The following is a 22,318-nucleotide window of genomic DNA, read 5'->3' on the forward strand; positions in this document are numbered from 1 at the left end:
TGTTTTGCAGTGTCACTGTCATTTTCCTCTGAGCCCAGTCAGTCCTCACTCTCAAGAACCTCACAGCAGGAAGCTAGTGCAGTGCAGCAGGAAGCAGTTATTGAGTCACTGGAGGATGCCAAGCATGGGCTAAATTTGCCCAGTGCTCTGAACCCTCTTAAAGCAACAGCACATTTATGCAAGAAGAGTAGTTAGTAGAGGTTTCAAGACTTGAGGTGGATGTGTCAGAAAAGAAAACACATTCAAAATGTGCAGTTCAGGACCAGGATGGTTAATGGGTTTAACGCTGATAGTGTTTGAGATGTGATGGTAACGAGGCCTGTCCCACCGGAGCCATTAGCTGCGAGTAGTAAATGTTCCATCTGGTTCTGTTGCAGTAAATGACACCTTGCCGTTTATTAAAAAGATGACTGGAGTTTATTAAATAAATTCAATTGCTAGTTTGGGAATCCTCATGTTTCATCAGGCTCAACGCGGTTGATAGGGTAGTCTGCAATGATTTTCTACTGTAATGAGTAGAATCAAATAAATGGATTTGTGTTTAAGATACATTTTGAATGTTTTCATAAAATACATACTTTTGAAAAAGATCAGCTTTTTGTATGTAATCTTTCATTTAGATCTCAAGTAATTTTTTAGTAACTGCTTATTTTTAAAGGGCACCTATTATGCCCCTTTTTACAAGACGTAATATCTTGTAAAGTCTCAGGTGTCCCCAAAATGTGTCTGTGAAGTTTCAGCTCAAAATACCCCAAAGATCATTTATTATATCATTTTGAAAATGCCTATTTTGAGTGCAAGCAGAAACACGCTGTTTTCGTTCCTGTATCTTTAAATGCAAATGAGCTGCTGCTCCCCACCTCCTTTTCCAGAATAGGGCTGTGCCTCGAATACTCTGCCAAAAAAACATCTGTTTGGTTTTTATTTTCATGTATATCACACTGAAATCATGAGTTTTAAAGCCATATCAGTTCAAACTTCTGATATAGTTTTTTCTGAGCGCACATCCAAAGCACGCGCACAGAAAGCAGCTGTCTCACGGCACGTGAGTACTAAAGTAAGTTCTCTTTCATGTCCTATTGCGCTTAAACTGTCAAATACACAAAGGTTATGTTAAAAACACGTTACAAAAATACAGTCAGTTATATCTGTGAGGGTAAACACCTGGGACAGAAATCACGTTTATGTTAGATCTGTGTATTTAGTGACAGCAGCATAATATACAGTATGTATTGCTGTCTACGCTGTTAATATGACCCAATCAATAAATAACAACAGAAAATCACTCACTGCTCTTGACTGAATAACTTCTATAGCTTTAATAAGAAGACATTTCTTACTTGAATGCTGATTTTAAATGCTCTAGCGTGAAGATAAACACCGTGGGGTTTCAGGCTCTCTCAGGGCGGGGTCTCTGCCAATATGGCAGTGTAAGTCAGTGGCTGTGGGCGGGGCCTAAACAGTGTAACATCACAATGTCACAATATAACCATGTATGTGACAAATAAAAATCTTGCATCTTAAATGCTCAAAGAATCAAAACAGCATGTCTAATGAGACTGATTTGGTTTATTGGGGATTAAAGAAATAAGGAGTGGGTGGATTTTTTCATTGTAGGGTGGTTGTGTTCACACACAGCTAACACACATTTATGTCCAAACTCTGTATTCCGTGTATTGTTCTATCTATCTTTTTTTATCTTGCTTTCTTTCACTCCGTTCAACCCATTATAGTGGAATGTGTGTACTTGGATATAAATAATCATCATAATATATATGGAATATTTATGTAATTTTATTTGAAATATGTTCATTCAATTCAACTCACATTTATATAGCGCTGTTCACAATACGTGTAGTTTCAAAGCAGCTTCACAAAAAAAATAAAAATAATGTTTCTACATTACTACATTATTAGAGGTGACTGTGTCAGTGTATTGTGTCCATATGGCAGAAATGTACAGTTTTATGATTACACAAATGATGCATATGTAAAAGCTATAAGCAACCTTGTGAAACTGTACCATTTTCTTTTTGGTGATGTTAGTGTCAAGCACAGTCTCTTATGGCTTGTATTATCTAACCAATTTATACACAGATTCTACTTTTTACGTTTTGTTGGCAAATCAGTGAATGGAGCTGACTTTAAGTTCCTTGTCTCTGGTTTTCAGTGTCCAAATGTTAAATCAAAGCTATTGTGTGAGGCTGAGAGTCAGGGACAGGCTGTGGCAGTAACTAGAGGAGCTGATTCAGTGGAATCGGCAGATGAGACTGGGAGAGTCAGGGCACTGGGCCCAAATTGAGGTAGTGTTTTCAGATGGAGATTCTCCTGCAGAGCTCCATGGGGAATCAAAGTAATGAGCCAAAACTCTAGTTTTAGCCTTCTCGGGTCTGTGGATGCTTTATAATGACTTGGAACAACCCGCCTCCTGCTTGGTCACTTACACAGAGAGGTGCAGATAGAGGGAAAGAGAGAGGAACAGACAGAACTCCTCTGCTCTGACCACCTAGAATCACTAATTACTAAAAACTCAAACACCAGAAAAACGAACAACTCTCACTTCCTCACTGAAATTTCAAAAATTCATTCACTACAAAGTCCATATGTTTGGCACAAAAATCATGTTCGGTGCCATTCTTGTTCATTTTGTGTTTAATAAATCCCCCCACCCCCTCCCTTTTTATTTTGGTTACACCATCTTACCGTAATGCTCAAGGCACAAGATATATATATATATATTTTTTTTTTATTGCCAATATCTTAAAGAGCAAGGTGGGTGATGGCAAATATAGAGCCAATAAATATGATATCACACTGTTTCATTTAAAGATAGTGAAAGCAGCACAGACACATTGGCCAAACAGAGAAATTTATCATCCAATGCTGATAATTACAAACGAAATATATTGGTCAGCCACTAATTATAATTTGTCATAACTGCATCAGACTTGTTGTGGATAGAACTTTTTGATCTGCGCCAGTTTTATTGATTTGTATGTGTAAATTAAGATCAGTGATAGATTTATTGATATGCAATGGAAATAAAACTCCTGAGTTCCAAAGCCATTTTTTGAATTATCTTTTATTTTATTATTTAATTTTATTATTTTGTAGTCTTTTAAGTATCATCGTTGGAAGCTTGGAAATATTCTTGGGGAAAAAACATTTTTCACTTTGTCCAACCCATTATAGCATAGGGAGAGTGTGTTTATATAGATATAAATAATAATAAAATTATTTCTTAATGCAGTGTTGATATAATTTTACTGCTCTTGTTTTAAAAATGTAACAGCAATAAGCAATTTATATTTCTTCCTGGAAGAATTAAATGCACAGCCTCTCCTGCCCATGGCTAAGTATCGTCATATGGACACTTTTCTCAGAAAATATTGATATGGAATTATGTGATTAATTGGATTAATTAGTCGGCATATAAAACAATTAACTTTATTATTTGTTGTCAGTTGACAGCCCTAATTAATTTTAACCCCTGACAAACATGTCAGAAAGTGCAATTTGCTATTATGTGTCTTATATTTGAGTTTCATACTTACTGTAGTACTGTAAGCCTGTTGGTAGTTTATGTATCACTTGTACTGTAGGTATATTTAGCTGAGCACACATACTCAGTTGCCGCTCTGCTTTCAGACCTCTACTGTTCAGAGAGCTTTTGCCTGTCACTGTAAATTGTGCTTTCAGTGTGACTTAATTAAAGATGTGTGTGCCTGTGTGTGTGTGTGTGTGTGTGTGTGTCCATGTGCAGGAGCTGACAACTCCATTCATTTGCACAGACTGCCAGCACAGTGTCGAACACTCTGCTAAATCAATGCAATTTAACTCTGCTCAGTAATGTAGTGATTTATTCCACCGATCTGAGCGTGTGCAGAAGCAGCTCACCATAAACACATAAATCTGCAGTCTCTGTGCCCTCCGAGCATGGATAAATATTTCTGAAGTGCTGTTACAAATCTCTCTCTCTCCGTTTTGGCCATCAGCAGCAGTATATTGGCTTGCTTTCCAGTTTGTGGGCTGCCTGCTTGGGTGGGAATATTCCCACAGACTAATTGATTCTGGTGGATTGGCTTTCACCAAAGCAAAGGCAGTTAGTGCACATCTAGCAGAAAATCGCTTAAATAGCATAAAACACATTTCCACTTAGTGTAATTGTATCATGTGTTGCAAAGCAATAATTTAAGATACCTTAATGGAGTTCACTACATCTTGGCGGTTCAATAATGCAGATGGGTATTACCACACAAAGGCTACTGCCAGATGCATGAGTCGTAAGATGCAGTCTATTAAACTAGCTCAATGATCTCTCTTTCCTCGAAAGGAAGATATTAGCTGCAGAACCTTTAATGGGGTTCAGAAAGTTAATGGCCATTTATTTTGGCTTACTAAAGAGATGCAAGTACTAACAATGTTTGGGTTAAAATGTTAAAGTAAGGAAATTTTAAATGATTTATAATCTGTTAAATGAGAAATTTAACTTACTGAAAATGTACGGTATGTAGGCCTAGTTCCTGCATTACTAGCAGCACCAAACAGTGTTGTAGAAAACTAATTTATTTTTATTTAATTTTTAATTGTTTTTGTGCAATTTATGTAGTTTTTTATTTAAATTAAATTAAAAATTTATTTATGTATTTATTATTATTATTATTATTATTATTTTTATTTATTTTTTTTTTTCCCCAGAATGTGTTGCTGAATAAGTTTATTTTTTGGCTTTGAGACCATAAAATTTTTTATTGTTGAACACTGAACTGGTAAACCTTTGACTTTGTATTTAAATAGTTGTGGTATACATTTATTTATTTATTTATTTATTTTAAAGGAAGGAAATTAAAAGTATATTTTTATTTTATTTCATTTCATTAAATTACACACTTCATGTCGAAAACCTCAAAAACGTTTTATGAAGATACACTACTTTTATGATTAAAAAAATGCATTAATCTTATGTCTCTAAATTTTGCATGTTAGTTAAGCACAATTAAATGTATAAATTATTATAAATATAATTACTTAGACCATTAAGAATCTTATATTCCATGGATAATAAAAATAATAAAATTTTACAATGCTGTATGTATTTTCTGCACCACTAACAGTACCAAAGAACTAGATTTTTATATTATTTTGAATGTGTTGCTATGTGGTTTCTAGGGTGTTCTGGGTGTTTTAAGTGGTTGTGTACTGACCCAGTCTCACCAAGATATCAGGATCCCTGGCTTGTGTCCCTCCTTTAAGGCCAATTGATTGGTTTTTAGGAAAGTATTAGTACAGTTCTCCTCAACTGACCACACAATTTGAGATATCTTTCATGTTACATGCTAAAGTTTAGATTTGTTCAACTCTTTAACTCCAATTATGAGCATTATTGTTTTCACTGCACATTAAGTAGTTATTTGAAAAGGGAATTTTACATTTTCACCCTTTAAAATAAGGTACAGTCTTGAATTGAACCACGTTTCCTTGAAATATTTCCTGGTTCTAAAACATGACATTGTGGAGTTTCTTTAGGAAACCACATGTAAAAGTTGTCGTGCAGAACAGCCAGAGGAATGCTGGAGGTGTAGGACTTCGAGAGATTCTTGCACTCCATTTTAACAGTCAGTGTGTCTTTTGTGCAACATCCATTCACTATTCTCTCTCTCTCTCGCTATCTTTCTACTTCTGGATAGCTGAGGCAGCTCGGAGATCAGTAGCTGACGGCTGCATGTAGGAAAACTAGTGGAAATGCTGAAATGTGCATTGCAGTTGACTAGCTTTTTCTCCTTGACGCAGAGCACAGGAAGTGTCAGATGCCTGTGTAGGTGTTCCAATGATGAAGCCATGTTGACTTACAGAATCAAAGCTGTCTTGTGTGGCACGGCAGACATTCAGCTGTGAAGTCTTTATGCCACATTAACCAAAATATCAGCTTTGACTTCACTGAACTCTTTGGGAATAAATTACAGATGTGATGGAGGGCTCTCGTAGTTGTTTTGACAGCTTTTTGAGGACGTGTGGCAGCAGAACTGATAAATCGTGGAGTTGAGACACTGTAAAGTACCAGTCATGTGATTTATTGCTTGTATCAAAAGATAGTTTTCCTTCAAGCAGAACATTTCTGAACATTGGTTTTTATGCTCTGACTTAAATTTAGTGCAATTATGATGATGTAAAGTTTTCAACAGCACAGAGAACGCAGCACAAACTCAAGATGCAATACAAATGAAATCTGGGATATTCTTCTTTGACTTTATTGTAAAAAGAACTGCTTTTTTGAAGGTATATGTTAAATGAGGCACATCTTAACCACTGTTTTCTTGTCAAAGCATAGTGATTAATGTAATGTAATTACTACTGGTTATTGCTGAAATGTTATTCTTGTCATAATTCTTAAATTGTCGTAAATTCTGAATTTACGTTTTAGAAACAAGTAGTAATTACATTTATATATACACATAAATTTTTACACTGTTACAAAAAAAACTTTAAACAAATAAATGCTGTTCTTTTGAATTTCCTGAGAAGTTGAGAATCCTGAAATAAAAATGTATCATGTTTTATTCAATAAAAAAAAATATTAAGCAGCATAACCATTTTCAACATTGATATAAGTGTATGTTTTTTGAGCAGAAAATCAGCATATTAGAATGATTTTTGAAGGATCAAATGACACAGAAGGTTGGAGTAATGACTACAATTCAGCTTAAATAAATTACAAATATATTCAAATAGATTATATTCATTTATATAAAATTTTTTATTTTACTATATGTTTTATTTTAAAACTGCAGCCTTGGTGAGCATATATTTAATATTTATATGATAAAATCACCAAAATCCTTTCATTAAATACAATCTAAATAATACACAACACAATACACGACACTCTCCTCCTCTTCTTTTCTCTATTTTTCTCGTGCAACTCTTCCATTAAGCCACCACAACCACATTCTCAAAACAGCTAAAACTGTTGTTGAAAGACCTGAACACACAGACTGTCTATCGTTGTCTTCTCTTTTATTCAGAGGAAGCCACTGTGTCATTTGATCAATATTTAATCTCTTTCGCATCTCCTGCTGTGGCTGCTAAAAGGCAGATCAGGTTAACTCCTCTAAACTATTGATATCTATTCTTTTGGACAGACTTCTTCATTGTTCTTTAAGTGTAACTTTGTAACATACCACTAACTCATACTACATCAAAAGTCTTTGCAAATTTCAAACATATCAAACTTTGCACATACACATCAAACACGCATACTCTTTCAACATAGATTAGTTTTTTATGTTATGTTGGATTCAGTCATGGACAAAAAGGAACAGTGGATAGTGAGCATCAGCTGACTAATCACAGATTTCCTGTAGTGGTGAATCTTATGTTGCCAGATATTCCTGTGGAAGCCCTGGTTGCCAGATTGTAGGAGATGCTTCTTGACCAGATGCTGGTGGTTTAGTTGAGTATGATGGAATGGAATAAACTCTTTCCCGCTCCCACCAAATCTCATTGGTTTGTCGTGTTTGCTCGGCTTTGTGGTCATTCAGAGCGAGCTGTTCTAATTTACACCACATGACCCAGCATTCACCAGCGATTCGAAATACCAGGATCTTTTCAGATGCTGTAAGATTTTCTTTGGTTTTGTTGTGTTGCATGTTCACCCTTGCCAATCTTTTTTTTTAAATGGTGGGTTTTCCTTAACTGAAGCTTATTATTAGCATCATTTCAACTGTGATGACCTTTGAAAATGTATTTTACTCATGGTTTTAAGAAAAAAAATAAAATAAATAGTTTGCTGTAGCCTCTATAGTGTACTGCTTGCCTATTGGATATTCAGTATTTTTTACAACATTTAACAACTGTAGAGAAATCTGGACCTAATCAGAATAAAGTCAGATGAAGATGCGGATGCCGTGCTTGATGAGGTGATCTACAGGACACTCCATTGTAGTGGCTGGGTGTTTTACATTTATGTCAGGAAGAGGACTATTTACATCCAAATGTTATTTGATTTACACAAAACAAAACCTAGACATAGATTTTACATTACTCTGCTTAATCAACCATTTTCAGTAAGATAAAGCCTACTTAATAGGCTATGAAATGTTTGTGTGCCTGCTATTGTGCATTGAACTTGAATGTCCAACAGATGTCTGTTTTAAAGCAGTGGTTCAAAAATTCACTCCTTAATTTGAAAAGCCTAATTTGATATTCTGTGGACAAACATTTTTATAGTGCATTATTTTCAATGTGTTTATTGCTAGCACAGCAAAAAAATAGTCATAGCACAAGTAATTCACGTGTGATGTATCTAGTTGCCATGACAACATCACGCCCTTGCTTCTGCTCTTGTGGAATCATAGTAAAAACACGGAGTGTGACTTTGTAAGTGTACTATTGAAAAGATTAAATTTTATTTTAAAGCATGACTAACCAAATCGACTGGCTTGGTTTGGCCCCCTTAAGCTTAAAGCGGCAAGCTACGCTTAGGTAGGGCCCCATGAAATCCGTTTTATTTTTTCCTAAATTCCGTTTAATTTTTTTCCATTTAAATTTTTCTTTATTGTTTTTTTCCGTTGAAATTTTTCTTCACTCCTTTTTACAGTTCTGTGTATGTGATATGACGCTAGTTTTACTCCAATCAAACAGTTCAAATGCTCATGAAGTGACTCTCAGAGCAGTTCTGGAGATGTTGTTCATGTGTTTACGTCCTCATTTAGTAAGACGGCAGATGCTGAAATCACTGCGAGCGTCACGCATGCACGCTTCAGTATATTTGTGTAGTAGATGAAACCGCACATCTGCGGCCATTCATTAACCAAGGAACATAGAGGATTCATATTTAAATCACTTTTGCGGCTTAATAGTTACAGATAATAGGCTATATCATGATTGATATAAGTGTAATGACCTACTTTTGATTAATTCTTCAAAAAACAATGATAAAGCCTACTTAACATTTTTATGTGCATGCTATTGGGCATTGAACTTGAATGTCAACAGATGTCTGTTTTAAAGCAGTGGTTCAAAAATTCACTCCTTAATTTGAAAAGCCTAAATTGATATTCTGTGGACAAACATTTTTATAGGCATTATTTTCAATGTGTTTATTGCTAGCCACAGCAAAAAAATAGTCATAGCCACAAGTAATTCACGTGTGATGTATCTAGTTGCCATGACAACATCACGCCCTTGCTTCTGCTCTTGTGGAATCATAGTAAAAACACGGAGTGTGACTTTGTAAGTGTACTATTGAAAAGATTAAATTTATTTTAAAGCATGACTAACCAAATCGACTGGCTTGGTTTGGCCCCCTTAAGCTAAAGCGGCAAGCTACGCTTAGGTAGGGCCCCATGAAATCCGTTTTATTTTTTCCTAAATTCCGTTTAATTTTTTTCCATTTAAATTTTTCTTTATTGTTTTTTTCCGTTGAAATTTTTCTTCACTCCTTTTTACAGTTCTGTGTATGTGATATGACGCTAGTTTTACTCCAATCAAACAGTTCAAATGCTCATGAAGTGACTCTCAGAGCAGTTCTGGAGATGTTGTTCATGTGTTTACGTCCTCATTTAGTAAGACGGCAGATGCTGAAATCACTGCGAGCGTCACGCATGCACGCTTCAGTATATGTGTGTAGTAGATGAAACCGCACATCTGCGCCATTCATTAACAGAGGAACATAGAGGATTCATATTTAAATCAACTTTTGCGGCTTAATAGTTACAGATACTAGGCTATATCATGATTTGATATAAGTGTAATGACCTACTTTTGATTAATTCATTCAAAATTTGACAAATTCCGTGACATTCCACGTTAAACTGTGAATTCTGTTTATGAATGGATTCCGCGATTCCATCCGCGTTTTCCGCATCACGGAAATCATAGGGCCCTACTTAGGTGTATATAGTGCCATACCACCCACCTCTATGCTTTCCTATTTTAGGCTTTATGTCCTCTGGATGTCCTGAGTCTGATAGGTCATCGATGAAGGAGACTGTAAAAAAATATAACCCTGATTAAATTGCATGTCCTGGTGAATATTACCCTACAGAGGCAGAGTTGCATGTTCTGGATATCTACAGTATAAACATAAACCATTCCAAACTTTTAATTGATAATGTTTCAATGTAAATAAATGCCACAAAAAGCCATTGCTTCAAAACAGTATGGAGGTAGAAAATGTAAAAAAAAAAAGTTTGTTTCTGAATGTTTAACCGGGAAGTGTGTACAATCTTGTACACAATCTTACTCCAGTTATGTTTAATTTCATCTTCAAATACATTGATTTGTTTTGATATCTTGCAGTGGTCTTTGGCTTGTTGCAAATGGGCCTTTATTTATATGAGCTGAACCCATGTTTGTCTAACTGTGAGTAGCTGTAGTTCATTTCAAAAGGCAAGGTCATGTTTACAGAGCTGTACAGTATTTTGACATTTGTTTTTTTCTCTTTGAGTTTTGCTTGTAATCACACAATAATTGAGTAGAAACAGAGAATGACATCAGACATACTGGAGTCACCCTTTGATTATCAAGGAAAAACATGAAACAGATGCAGGACTTTCCTTTCCTTTCCTTTCCTTTCCTTTCCTTTCCTTTCCTTTCCTTTCCTTTCCTTTCCTTTCCTTTCCTTTCCTTTTGTTTTCCTTTCCTTTCCTTTCCTTTCCTTTCCTTTCCCTTTCCCTTCCTTTCCTTTTTTTCCTTTCCTTTCCTTTCCTTTCCTTTCCTTTCCTTTCCTTTCCTTTCCTTTCCTTTCCTGTCCTGTCCTGTCCTGTCCTGTCCTGTCCTGTCCTGTCCTGTCCTGTCCTGTCCTGTCCTGTCTGCTCCTTTCCTTTTATCTCAGCTCCACTTTTTTCCACTCCTCTCATTTCTACTAATTTCTGCTACTTTCTTTTCCTTTACACTCCTTTTTGCTCCTTTGCTCTTTTCCCACTCCTATCGTTTCTCTCTTCCCTCTTCCTTTTTCTTCCCTCTTCCTAGTCTTTAAAAAGTGTTTGATGTTCTGTGCATATAGATGTGTTTTGCAGTAATTGAACTGTTACCATAAACCTCTCACCTGCAGAGCAAGTGGATATCATCTCTCATTCTGTCCTTTTCATTTTTTCTCCTATCAGAACAAGAATGTTTCGGTTAAACTGGAAAAGAAGAAATGGGAGGAGATTGTATTTAAACGAAAGGAGGAGGCCGAGGAGAATGTGACCCCTGACATAGACGAGAATAGCTTCGGCAATCTGGCCACCAGCATGGGGCGAGACCAGGAGCGGGTGAAAGATCGTCTGCTGAAGAACACATACTCCAAGAAGAACAAACGAGTGAGTCTGTCATCTCTTTCTGCAGGCTAAATGATGGAATGCTTGATGGACAAGAGCAGCAGCGCTCAGAACCCATGTGATCTTATACCTGTTCCTGAGTGTTGACGGCTTTGACCGGTGTTGACTAAATTAATGTGGCATTGGCAGTCATTACTGAATGCCTGCTGTTTCTGGAAGGGACCAGTGAGGTGTCTGCATATGAATAGATGACAGCAGTACATCAGCGACTGACAGATTACTGGTGTAGAGCTGTGGTTAAGCCACATAGTGTGCTGTTAATGACCAAGAAGAACAAATATAACCATCTCTCGCTTCCTGTATCCATTTTCTCTGTGCCTCGTTTTGGCTTATTTGTAGCTTTTCTTGATAGTGATAGTGTTGAAGCAGAGAAAATGGGATTGGAAAATGTCACAAGCCAGATTTGAACTCAAGTTGCCTTCATGAGCACCAAAGCTTAACTATTTAGTTACATAGATTATTCTACGTATATTTCTGTCTATCAGTCTGTCCGTTGTTCTGTCTATCTCTCTAGCTATCATTCTATCTCTTTTGTTATTCAATCTTTATCTATCTTTCTGTCGTTTTATCTGTCTGTCACTCTGTCTGTGTGTCTGTCTGAATGTCTAGCTGTTGTTTTGTCTAGCAATCATTCTGTCTGTTTAAAGTGCCAGTGACAAACTTTCCGAAAGTGTATAGTGGTCACTACTTCCCTGGTGCTAACAGATAATAGGCTAACATGCCATAACCACAACCTATGATCTTCTTTCCTTCCTTACTCTCTGTCTTCTGTCACTCATACCAAGACTTCTAAAAGGACAGCTTTCTGACACCATGAGTAGAGATAGAATATTATCAGGCCAGACTAAAAGCAAAATGGACAGAGAGAGCATGGTTCATCCTGCGTCTGTCACTTGCCTCTTCCCAGAGCCATCTGATTACCCTCCCCTGAGGACTTCTCCATCACTGTAGCCCAATGCATATAAAGCAGCCTCTCTCCAGATGGAATCTCTCTCTGATCACGGGCCTTTGTGCGTGCGCTCGCACTGGCAGTGCGTTTAAATGCAGTGTGTTCTAGCCTGCGTGGGCGTCTATCAGACTCTCATACACCCGCTGGCATCTCCGTTTCCCTCTCTGATCAGAAATAATGGGGAAAAAAAGAAAGCCACTTTCATATTGCTGTAATTGCAGAGCGGAAGGCTCTCCACAAAGCAGCCATCTGGACGGGGAGACACTGTATGTGCATGGGCCGTTGTTTGTGTGTGTGTGTTTATATTTCCTAGCTTGAGAGATGCAGAGGGACACACACAGCATGTCTCTGATCAGCATGTTGGGGATTTTGATGCACAGCTCGGCTCAATTTCTGTCTCTGAACTGCCCGTGATCACACATGAAGACAGATTCATCAAAGCATTTAAATGTTAACTTTTTTTTTTTTTTCACCCGTGCAACTCATAATGAGTGAGTGGAACATGTTCATTGACTCAGCTACTCATATGCTGTCTTAAAAAAAAAAATAAAAAAATCAGATCTCCATGCAGTGCAGCATGGATTCCACACTAGTCCACAGGACCTGATTGAGGCATATTTCTATGTATCTATATGTAGTTATCTCCTGTTCTATCTATCTATCTATCTATCTATCTATCTATCTATCTATCTATCTATCTATCTATCTATCTATCTATCTATCTATCGTTCTATCGTTCTATCTATCTATCTATCGTTCTATCTATCTATCGTTCTATCGGTCTATCGTTCTATCTATCTATCGTTCTGTCTAACTGCCATTATAGCTATCAATCTGTTGTTCTAAACATCTGTCATTCTATTGATCTATTCCCTTATCATTCCATTGTTTGATCTATCGTTCTGTCCTTCCATCTATAGTTTTGTCGTTCTATCTATTGTTCTATGTTTGGCAGCTGAATAACCTTTTTAATTTATGGTAATGTTATATTTATAAAAAAAAAAAAACAATAGAAGTCTGTTTTAAGTCCCTATTTAGATAGCTAAGTAAACATGTGTCTGTGTGTTTAAGAGACAAGCCAAATACTGAATGACTGAGTGTATTTGGAACGCAAACACACACACACACACACACACTTGTTTTTTAGCAGTGATTGGTCTGTTGCTGGATCCAGTGTCATCGTCCCCTGGAGCATCAGTATTAAATCTAGCACTGACTGGCTCATACCGGTCTGAGAGAGATGGAGAGCAAGAGAGATCGCCCGCCAAACACACAGAAGCACAGAACTGCATGATTTTTCATGATGAGCTCATGTAACTCAAGGGAATCTTTTCCTTTCTGCTTTCATGACAGAAACTCCATTGTGTGAAGTTAAACTCATAGCTGATCCAGTAACTGTTGTGCTCTCTGATGTGCTTCAGGTTATCGCCCCTCAGGGCACATCACCCACAGCAGTGCTGAGGGCCAGGACACAGTTTGCACAGGAGAAACGTGAAATACGGAGATCTTAGCCACTCTTATGAACGCTGTAGTGAGGGGTGGTGTAACCTGTTGGTTAAGGGTATGGGCAGCTAACCGAATGGATATAGGTCACCGCAAGTGATCTACAAAGTATTGCCATTGTGCCTTAGACACTTAACCTCAAGTTACTCTGTCCTCTCTGTAATTACTGGAAGCTTCTGCTTGAGTTACAGAAGCACCAGCTAAAGGGCAAATCCGATTAGATTGTTAGAAGTGTCTAACTTTACACAGTCTTCTTAAAGCTGAAGTGTGTCATTTTTCTCTCCTGTCCCAGCTTAATATGCAGAGACTACTGCAAGTAAACCATTTGTACATTGATTCCTTCAAAAAAGTAAAAACACTCTAACTCTATCAAAATGTTACTTACATTATTGTTCAAAATAATTGCAGATGTTATTCTTGCAGTTCTGTTTTGATGATTCTAATGGCACAGAAATTGCACACTTCATTAAATATGACTGATGTTTTTCCCCAAATCTAAGTTCTTTTCTCAGGCCTTGTTATAAAATATATAACAATATAATATATATACAAAAAAAAAAAAAAAAAAAAAAAATATATATATATAAACTTTCCAGTTAAAATATCTAAATAAAATCATTGAACAAGATGAATTTACTTTTGGAGCAAAATGGCATAAGATATTAAGGCTTGTTTTCTGAGATTGCATCTTTAATATGAGTGTTTTTTTTTTTGTTTTGTTTTTTTTTCCTACTGCACTTATTTTTTATTTTTGTAGTTTTAAGTATAAACAAGCTGAAAATATCTAAGTGCAGTAAGACACAATACACTTATTCAAGATACTATGAAAACTTCTTATCTTTTGCAGTGTGCATAAGTGTGGCTCTCCAAGTGTACTTATCTAGTTTAAAGGATCATTATATGTAATCATTACTGCAACATGCAATTTTATGTAAAGAATGTAAAGTATTACTGTAGTTTATCAAGCATAGGCCAACCAGTTTAAGCTAATCTGTTGATACCCGATCTGCTGATAGTGTCCTTTATTTGCATTTATTTAATTTATTTTTGTAGGCAGTATTAGCACAACATTAATTGAGCAAGGCAAATAGTGTTTAGTTTTGTGAATGAGACCTAATCTGTGTTTGCATTGTAAAGAAACATTGACTTTATACAACACAGCCTGGTTTTAATGAATCACTGATGGCTAGAAATAAGATGGAGGTTTTTACATTGAAATACAGTGGACACAAGTGTACAGTAATCTCATTCAATGTGTGCATGTCAGACGGTGAAACTACAGAATAATTTTTTCTCAGTTTATTGATTTGCATGTAGATGTTGAGTAGTACACAAAAACACTCAATAGTTATTGTATAAAAAAAAAAAAAATTCTGGTGTGATCTGAGTCAATGCCTTTCAAAATTTTTAAGAGAGAAACACAGAGCAGGCCTACTTCATTTGAGTTTGAAGGATCCTTGGCTCACTGCACATTACTGTTAACAGAACAGAGTATGCACAGAAAATTGAGAATAACCTTGAATGCACACACAGCAATGTTGAGTTTCCATTTTTGGGACCGATTTTTGTACCAGATTGATTAGATCTTTCTCATGTATTGCTTACTCAAGGCATTTCTGGCCTTTTAAGCTGAAATTGGTTCAGTATTGCACAGCCCCCTGTACAATTTATGCCCTACAGTTTGTGACGTATTCTTCAAACGCTCACTTTGTTTAATAGCAGCTGAGAGACTGAAAGAGCGAGCTGTAATTTCACCCAGGCTCAGATGTCTGACGATAGGGATTCGCCCACCGCAGCACTTGCAAGGTTGAGAATTAGCTGCCCGGCCTGTATTCAACAGCCAGAAACTATGGCTGACAGATTCTAAGAAAGGAGAAGTCTGCATATTTGAAGTACTGCACATTGCTCAGTCTGATATGAGATGAGTTCTCATAGTTATGCAACAACGGGCACTGAGAAATGCAAAAGACCAAAGTGTGAAAAAGTCTGTCTGGTTTAGTCTGTAGCTGAGCTGCTAAAGAAAGAGGTTAGAGTTGGCATGCTGAGTGCACTTTCGTTCTGTTTTAATGCTGACAGCTTTACACTTGGTTTCCTTTTGCAGTTTTGATGTGTTGGTTACGCTGAGCTGAGACTTTGTGTTTTAATGTGTATGTCTATTGTAGTGTGAAAATATACTTTACTCTTAACAGTTTAGTAGTCAGACAACAGTTCAGTTCAACATCAGTCTGCACTGTTCAAGATCTAGAAGCTTAGATTGTGGTGTAGTAAAGGAGCTGGATCGTATTGAGAGCTGGAATGTGGAACCGTTGGTACTTAGCTAGAGGGAAGTTCCTTTTTGATAGCGTAGCTTCAGATGTGATTTACACACCAGACAGTTTAAGGAGGAGGAGACGGACCATTTGAAAGAATTTAAATTGGAGAAACTGTACCGCTTAATAAAGTGGTTATAGAACTTACTCAGGAAGGCACTATATTTAATTATTTGACAAGAATATAAACAAGGCTCAGGAATAAAAGAACAAATATGTGATATAGGACCTTTATACAGTGCTTGCCATTGTTAAGACTTTAAATCTATCTCCTACAGCCTTGTTTTTATTTCTGTTAAATTCAGTGTGGCATCTAACCTCATTAAGGTGGAAGTCCCACCTTTCAGTTTAAAGAGCCAATCACCTTCATCTGTTGATTTATTCTTAAATGTGTGTGATTTACTGTACAGTCTGGACCAGCCTGAAAAATAAACTTTACCATAGTTGTCATAATGTAATACTCATTTGAACTAATTTATTAAAATGTTTGGAGAATTTTTTGATCTTTCCCCATTTAGACTTTTTAGAATTGCCTTTCATTATAACACCCCCGGCAGCTATTTTCTCAGTTGCCCGCTGAGTAACTAGCTTAAAACTAAAGGTTTCTCTGTTGCCGAATAAGCCTTTCTTTCTTTCTTTCTTTCTTTCTTTCTTTCTTTCTTTCTTTCTTTCTTTCTTTCTTTCTTTCTTTCTTTCTTTCTTTCTTTCTTTCTCTAAATTATAGTGTAAATAGTAGTGTATCACGGTTTGCACACAAATATTAAGCTACAAACACTGTTTTCAACATTAATAATAATAAGAACTGTTTTTGAGCATGCCTGTGTATAAAAAAAAAATTGTTGTTCACTGCAAATTATGTTGCCTCTTATGCTCTTTTATATATATATATATATATATATATATATATATATATATATATATATATATATATATATATATATATATATATATATATATATATATATATATATATATATATATATATATATACAGGTGCATCTCAATAAATTAGAATGTCATGGAAAAGTTCATTTATTTCAGTAATTCAACTATCTATACCTGTTGAACCATAGACAGCACACGCTGTGTTCATCTAATAAAGATCTTCACCACTAGCAAACAATAGCTTTTGCAGATTTGCTTTCAATTGACTGTAGATCCAAAGCCACGTCTGGGTTACCACCAGCCAGCTTGTGTGTGTGTTTGTGTGTGTGCTTCTCTTAAAGGTTTAGTTCATTTCCAGAATAAAAAATTCCTGATAATTTACTCATCCCCATGTCATTCAAGATGTTCATGTCTTTCTTCAGTCGAAAAGAAATTTGAGGAAAACTTTCCAGGATTTCTTTCCATATAGTGGACTTCAATGGTGGCCAACGGGTTGAAGGTCCAAACTGCAGTCTCAGTGCAGCTTCAAAGGGAGCTACACGATCCCAGCCAAGGAATAATGGTCTTATCTAGTGACGCGATCGGTCATTTTCTAAAAAAAATAATAAAAATGTATATACTTTTTTAAACCACAAATGCTCTTCTTGCACTAACTAGACTTCACGCATTGTGTAATCACATTTGAAAGGTCACGCGTAACGTGGGCGGAAGTACCAACCCAGTATTTAAAAAGCGAACGTGCAAAGAAAGTCAGATGCCCTTTACAAAAAAAAGGTAAAACATTGATGCTGGACTATTTTGAAGTTGGAGGAGAAAATGAGATGGAGTTTTTCACCTTACCTTATCTTTTTGAACCGGAGCACACACACGAAAACTAACTATGCGTGACCTTTCCAATGTAATTACGTAATGTGTGATGTTGCAGACGCGCATCGTAGAGCTATTGCAAGACAAGCATTACTGGTTTAAGAAGTGTATGCATTTTTATTTTTAAGAAAATGACAGATTGTTTCGCTAGATAAAACCCTTATTCCTTGGCTGGGATCGTGTTGAGCCCTTTGAAGCCAATCCATTGGCTCTCATTGAAGTCCACTATATGAAGAAAAATTCTGAAATGTTTTCTTCAAAAACCTTAATTTCTTTTTGACTGTAGAAAGACATGAACATCTTGGATGACATGGGGGTGAGTAAATTATCAGGACATTTATTTTTTCTGGAAGTGAACTACTGTAATCCTTTAATGTTTTATATTCCCTCTGAGTTGTGTCTCTGACCTGGTAAAACTGCTTTCAGATGCATTTAAGATGATTATCACTTTAAACCAATCAGATTAAACTCATTCCACGAAGCTTAACCGGCTCGCAAGCACTGATCTGGGGTCAATATCTTACAGCCCACATTTACGTTACACAGAAGTGCCAAACTATAAGCAGCTTCTGCCTCTTCTTTAGTAGAGACTCCAATATTTTGCTTAGTGTGTGCTTTTGGTCAGCATGTGCGTTGTACACCACTGTCCCCTGCTGGTGTGGACAGGAAGTGCATGAGAAATGTGGGGGAAGGGAGTATTACAGCTCTATAGCATATGAACATCTTGCAGTCCTTCAGTCTTTTATGGGTCTTTTTGTGCTTTTAGGCCACTAGGGGGCACTGTGTCTTCACGCAAGGACTCAGTGTACTGCAGAAGCAGGGTGGTGTCCTTTTGTGTTGTAGGTATAAAGCTTCTGCTAGATGTATAAATGTTTGTGGTGCTCAATGTAAGAAAGTCTAGTACTTCAACTAGTCAACGTGCACCTGTTTTCCCCCAAAAAACAAATCAGATTGCAGTTTAGGTAAATGTTAAATTATTATTATTCTTATTTTTTTTTTTTTGTAAAATGTGCACAAACATGCTGATTCAATGAGGGAATTTGTGAAGTATTCAGGTAGCTTAGCTCAAATTGACCTCAGTTAGCATTATATGTGTTTGCTTTAATTCTAGACTTCAGATTCAAGCTCTAATCTTATGAAGATTTATAAACCTCATGCACATTTCTGTTAGCGATTGGCGAGATGTTGCAATCACAATGCGCTGCTGTTCATATTCACATTACGCATTGCCATTTGTCATCCGGACCTAAGTGTGATGTCACTTTTATGAGCTCGAGGGACAATAGATGGGCTGAAGGGGATTACGGTTGCTTTGACAGCTCGCGGTGGCATAAAGCGCCATCCCCTGCCCTTTTCATCTCTCCTTCCCTTCTCTTTTCTTCCCGTCCTCTATCTCCTCCCCTATCGCCAGCTTCCTCTCCACCTTTATCAGAAGTGTGTCGTGTACAATGTGGCATCTGTCATTTGCCAAACAAAAGGGCCGCAGACTGATAGCCCACAAACAATAGCTCCAGAGCTCCCCAGAGGTTAACCGGGCAGAGGGGGCGTATCACTGCCTCTGTCCCAGGGGATAGAGCCCCCCAGATGGGACCAAGGCGGTCATGAAGGCCCCTTGGCATACTGTGAATGCTGGAAGGTTAGGACCGGCTCTGCTGGGAGCTTCGGATTGTGGTTTTGTCCAACTAGTGATGGTGGCCAAGCGAGCAGGCTGCAGCTAAGCTGATTACCGAGAGAGCAAGAAGCGGCGTGTGTGGCGGCACAATTGCCAGACGGGAGGAGGAAGTGGGAGGAGGGATAAAGATTCGGGTTAAAGTGTTAAATATGTGGTAAGACCTCATTTGAGGCAAAGGCGTCACGTTGGATATGTGTGCGTCCATGTGTGTGAGTGAGTGGATGGATGCATGGATGTGTGTGTATTGAGCTGCATGTTTTTATCTGTGTGTGTATAGAGCTGCATGTTTTTATCTGTGTGTGTGTGTGTGTGTGTGTGTGTGTGTGTGTGTGTGTGTGTGTGTGAGCGGTTCATGCCAGGAGATTGAATAGATTTGTTGTCTTGTTTTGCGGGTCTCTTTGGGTCTGTCACCACTAAGTTGGGTTGTCAGATGCTGGCGTGTTTAGAGGTGACCCTTTTCTACTTCGCATGTGTGTGTAGCACATGTGTAGGAGTGTTTGTGTGATCAGTGCACGTTCCAAAGCAAAAGCTGCCTTCCAACCATGGCATTTGTTTCCGATAACATTTTAGGTTTCTATAAAAGTGTCCAATTTTTTTTTTTATAAATGCACAAGGGATTTCAAAACACACTTAACATGCAGTTTGCATGAACCATTATATTAAAGCTACACTGAGTTTTATACATGACAGATACATGACAAAAACTGTAATCATATATAGACTGTATGCAGTTTCATCAAACAGTAAATGGTATATCAATATGCAGTACGTAAATAGGAGTAAATAAACCATTAATATATATTAATAAATAAATTAAAGAAAAGCTTTCTATTTCAAATAAATGTTGTTCTTTTGAAGTTTCTATTTATTAAAGAATGCTGGAGCAATGTATCATGGTTACATTATACTGTATGTATTTGTTTTTACAAAAATATGAAACACCACACCTTTTTTCAACATTGATAATAATAAGAAATGTCTGAGGAGCAAATCCAAATGTTTTCTGAAGGATCATGTGACACTGAAGGCTGGAGTAATGGCTGCTGAACATTCAGATTTGCCATCACAGAAATAAATGAATATAATATAATAGAAACAGTTAATTTAAAATGTAATAATGTTTTACATCTATATATGTGTGTGTGTGTGTGTGTGTGTGTGTGTGTGTGTGTGTGTGTGTGTGTGTGTGTGTGTGTGTGTGTGTTTAAGAAAGGCTGAAAAACTGCTGTAATGCTTAATATTTTTTGAGACTTTTTTTCAGGATTCTTTTTAAATCTTTTCTCAGGATTCTTGGATGAATAAAAAGTTAAAAAGAAGAGTATTTTTTAAAAATATAAATCTTTTCTAATAATACACACCACCGTTCAAAAGTGTGGAAACAAAGAACATGGTTTCCTCTGTGTCTCTTCATATCACTTTATGCTGCGTATGCTCTTCTGTATCATACGTGCCACAAGGATGCGCTGTTTTATCTCAAATCAAAGCTAAATACATGTAGAAACAGCGCATCCTTATGGCACGGCTGATACAGAAGAGCATACACAACATACGGTGATACGGAGAGACATAGAGGAGACCGTTGACAAAGGAATTATTGAATAAAGTCGTTACTTTTGTTTTCTTCGCTTACAAAAAGTGTTTCCGTCGCTTCATATAACCCAGATTGCACTTCTGATGACAGATGGAGTCTGACGACGACTTTCATACCTTTTATGGACCTTGACACTGTTATTTACTCGGCAGTCTATGGGACAGTCTCAAGCCTCCAGGTTTTCATCCAAAATATATTTAAATTGTGTTCCGAAGGCGAACTGAGCTTGTACAGTATGTGTGTGCGTGTGTATGTATCACCAAACTCTCCATCCTCCCAGCTCTGTGTCTTCAGCAGCCCACCTGCAACTTTAGAAATCATTAAAATCATTATTTCTTCTTTTCTCTTGTGATGACATACAAGTTGAATTTCCACTAAAATAGATAACGTCACTCAACGTCTATCGATCTGCTGAGACTGGTAAAACTGCTAATAGAGTGAGAAATACTCCCTCCCTGTCTATCTCTCTATCTCTCTCTCTCTCTCTTTCACACACACACACACACACATACACACACACACACACACACACACACACACACACACACACACACACACACACATACACACACTCTTGCTAGGCTTTGCTTAACATCTGACGGGCTCATGTCATCGCTCCTCTGACATGCTGGCCTTCAGAGGCTGAGGGCTCAGTGTACTTATTCCTCTCTCAACAAATGAGGGCGACCTACCTGCTCCCCCGCCAGCACTCTGCAGCATTGATTAGGGATAATTGGAGGGAGTCAAAAGCCGAGAAGTGTCACTAAATAAATGGCTGTGTGTTAATTGCAGATTCCTCTGGATGTGGGAGAAACACTTAGCCGCAGGGCCTGACAATGCAGGATTAATTGGCCCCCTTCAATGAACATAATTAGAGCGATTGTTAAGAGATAAAGAAAAGGTTTAACGAGCATGGCTGCGCTGTCAGAGGAAACATCACACTCTTTCTGCTTCACTTCTCTCTTTTTCCTCGCACAGTACTTCTTGCACTCTCCCTGATAAGAATAAAATGTTGTGTATTTTGATATAGACTAGCCTCCCTCTCTCTTAATTAAAAAGTGAAATGCATAATTATGTCAATTTCTAGCTCATTATTAGTTTATTAACGGCACCGAGTTGATGTATTATGCACATATCAATCTTCTAACTTTTCTTTTATTATGTTTTTGTTTGCAGGATATTTGTATTTCTGCACATAGTAAAATTGTGGACTATTTTTAA

The 22,318-nt window shown here is 37.1% G+C and overlaps 1 protein-coding gene across 13 annotated transcripts in view; it reads left to right on the forward strand.

Moving 5' to 3' along the window:
- LOC109090335 (autism susceptibility gene 2 protein homolog) overlaps positions 1-22,318 on the forward strand; it is a 292,074-nt gene that overhangs the window by 58,460 nt on the left and 211,296 nt on the right. For all 13 annotated transcript variants that reach the window (XM_042753647.1, XM_042753662.1, XM_042753671.1 and 10 more), the window contains exon 2: positions 11,106-11,303. In XM_042753647.1, coding sequence (XP_042609581.1) covers positions 11,106-11,303 — 198 coding nt within the window. The remainder of the gene's footprint in view (positions 1-11,105; positions 11,304-22,318) is intronic.

The sequence above is a fragment of the Cyprinus carpio genome, chromosome A5, assembly GCF_018340385.1.
Source record: "Cyprinus carpio isolate SPL01 chromosome A5, ASM1834038v1, whole genome shotgun sequence".
Lineage (NCBI taxonomy): Eukaryota > Metazoa > Chordata > Actinopteri > Cypriniformes > Cyprinidae > Cyprinus > Cyprinus carpio.